Source organism: Uloborus diversus, unplaced genomic scaffold, assembly GCF_026930045.1.
Source record: "Uloborus diversus isolate 005 unplaced genomic scaffold, Udiv.v.3.1 scaffold_1338, whole genome shotgun sequence".
NCBI classification, from domain to species: Eukaryota; Metazoa; Arthropoda; class Arachnida; order Araneae; family Uloboridae; genus Uloborus; species Uloborus diversus.
The window spans coordinates 28899-31954 of NW_026558030.1; the positions used below are offsets into that span (position 1 = coordinate 28899).

The 3056-nt window shown below is 31.6% G+C and overlaps 1 protein-coding gene across 1 annotated transcript; it reads left to right on the forward strand.

Annotated features, from left to right (window-relative positions):
• Positions 1-435: 435 nt before the first annotated feature.
• LOC129232728 (gastrula zinc finger protein XlCGF8.2DB-like) lies at positions 436-1854 on the forward strand. The gene has a single exon (XM_054866840.1). The coding sequence runs from the start codon at positions 688-690 to the stop codon at positions 1612-1614; it is 927 nt and encodes a 308-aa protein (XP_054722815.1). The 5' UTR covers positions 436-687; the 3' UTR covers positions 1615-1854.
• Positions 1855-3056: the final 1202 nt, after the last annotated feature.

Sequence of the window (3056 nt, forward strand, 5' to 3'; positions counted from 1 at the left end):
TGTTTTGCGGAAAACGAGAAAACTCAAGAATAAAAACAAAAATAGCGAAACAACGTCGCGGTCAGTAGCGTTGCCAAAGCAGTGAAAAATTATACAAATATTTCAACAAACATTCATCCAAAATCATTTTAAATATTAATTTATAAAGGAGCATTTCAATTTTTTAAAGCTTAATCCCTAATTTAATTTTCAAGCATGCTTTGCAAAAGCTGCTTTTCCCATAGTATGGTTATAAAATTAACAGACAAAAGAACTTTAGCTTTAACGAGTTTTAAACGTTAATAGAATAATTGAAAATGTAACATACATTTTATTTAAGTTCTTTCAATGAATGTAGGAAGCAAATTAATATTCACATCAACTTTTTATTTTTGCATAAATATAGCCAAATGTGTTTGGCAATCATTAATTCTGAACCTGAAGCTACTATGGAACTGAATTGAAATCAGGCGTGGTAGTAAAGTTTTGAAATAATATTTTGCCTCTAGTTTTTTCACTATTGGTTTTTAAACAGCAGTAATTTTATTCCGGTACCGTTTTTGTCATAGTTTGAAGCACTTCAAGTTGCGTAGTGATATCCTTATCCAATTGTGCTGCAACTTCATCATTGGTTACTGAATGATTTTCATAATTACGTTTAAGGTATCATAGAATTTTGATGCTATCTGCTATCTCATACTGAATGAAATGTCTAACAATCAATTGCGCCAACAAGAAATTCACGTTATAACCGAGGGCCAAATTGATTCTCATGGAAACCTTATTGTCGTATGTGAAAGTCCTCTTTGCACAAATGAAGCTAATATGGTGCATGAAAATCAAGTTTGTCAAAAAGAGAATAAAAAACGAGGGACTGTGCGGGAAAGAAGTAATGTATGTGAATTATGTGACAAAAGCTTTAGTACTGAAGAGAAATTTCAAGAACATTATCTTATTCACTCCGGTATCAAACCACATGTTTGCGAAATTTGTTTGAAAGGTTTTGCCAACAAAAGTAACCTTCAACGACACAGATTAACTCATAGTGCAGAAAAACCATTTACGTGTGAAGTTTGTAGCAAAGGTTTCGCTGATAAGTATACTTTTCAAATGCATAAATCGATCCATTTTGGTGAAAAACACGTTTGCGACATATGTTACCGAGAGTTTACTCAAAAATCAAATTTAAAAAGGCACTATACTAATCACTCGGAATACAGACCTCACGGCTGTGGATTATGTGGAAAGCGTTTTACGGATAAATACACTTTAGAGACTCATCTAGCCATTCATACTGGAGAGAAATACGTTTGTGATGTTTGCTTTCAAGGTTTCACCCAGAAATCTAATTTGAAACGCCATTATATGCTTCACTTTGCTGACAAACCTTTCACTTGTGAAGAATGTGGGAAAAGTTACGCTGATAACTATACTTTCCAAGTTCATAAATCAATTCATTCTGGTCAAAGACACATATGTGATATATGTTCAAGAGGTTTTACTCAAAAGAGTAATCTCAAAAGACATTATACAACACACTTAAAAGAAAAGAAATTTCATTATTGTCATCACTGTCCAAAGAAGTTTATTAGAGAAGAAAAATTACAGAAGCATGAACTAACACATAGATTATGAATTTCTTTTCTTTTTTGATTTGCATGCCATATTTTTGAAAAATATAACTAATGTTTGTCCTCACAAAAAGATTTTTGATTTATTTTCTTTATTACTTTGGATGTTAAACGTAATTCACACTCTAGCTATAATTGAAAATTTTGCTACTGTCAGCAGAAAAGAATGATTGAACTGCTGTATTTATAATTGAATAATTTATTATCAAATTTTTGTAAAACTATCTGTGTTACCAATCATAGTATTAAACCTTCAATTATCAATTTTGTTCATTCATCCATTATGATATAAACATTGCTTTTAAATGTTTCTGTGTTAGAATAGCGCAATATCATTATACATGATGTTTTCCATTTATTAATGCAACTCTCTGGCATATGATTTTAAAAAGGCGTTTTAGATAATCATTGGTAATGTTAGGGGAGGAAGAGATATGCAGGAGCTCTTCCATCTGTTTTTTGAAATTGTAGCTCTAACAATGCAGATTTCGACACTCTTTGGTAATGTTAGTGGCAGAAGAGTTTCAAGGGAGTTTTTTTTAATTTGTAGTCTTAAAATGCATTTAAGACTCTTTGGTAACATTTGGAGAAGAAAAGGTTTGAGGGTGCTCCTCCAGCCATTTTTTGAATTGAAACTTGAAAAGCACAATTGCAGACTATCTGGTTCTTTTTAGAAGAGAGAGGATCAAGAATTCTCCCTCAAATTTTTAGCTGTAACAACAGTTTTAAACAGTCTAGCGTGATGTAAGGGAAATAGAGATTTGGGTGTCCCAGCCCAGAAATTTTTCAAAAGTGAAGTCTTAAAAGCATTACTGAAGGCCGTCTTTGGTTCCATTAAGGACACCAGCGACCTTTCGAATTTGCTTCAAATTTGTGTTTCAATGATGTTTAGAGGAACAATTAACTTTCCAAAATTCAAGCCATTAAGACAAAATTTAAGAAAATCTATACTAATATTATAAAGAGAGAAGGCGGATTTTTGTGTGTTTATATGTTTTAGGTAATCTTCGGAACCACTGCACCTATTTGAGAAATTCCTTCATTATATGAAAGGTGCTTTCTTACTGAGTAACATAGGCTATAATTCAAAAAAAAAATCTGATTATTGGTTCTTTTTTTATTCCAATTTAGGCCCAAATTTCACCCGAATGCGGGAGTGAATAATTACTTCACATCCCGCATTTGGGTGATATTATCATATCATATATATCATCTAATAATAATAATATCATATATCATGATATTATATCATCATATACTATCATTCGAGTGAATATTATGTATAGTTGAAAAGGAGAGAATTTTCCACGATCTAAACGATTTGTTTCACTGCTCTAACTTAATTATGACGGGAGTAATTTGTGCTTTTAGCTCGAACTTTTTTAGGCTTAGCTGAAATTTAGGCACTTTCTTCATTAAATCTATTAATAAAAAGCGAAGGAATTG

Bases quoted from the DNA above. Each gene is read 5' to 3' on its own strand.
- LOC129232728 (XM_054866840.1), top strand. From the start codon at position 688: ATGTCTAACAATCAATTGCGCCAACAAGAAATTCACGTTATAACCGAG.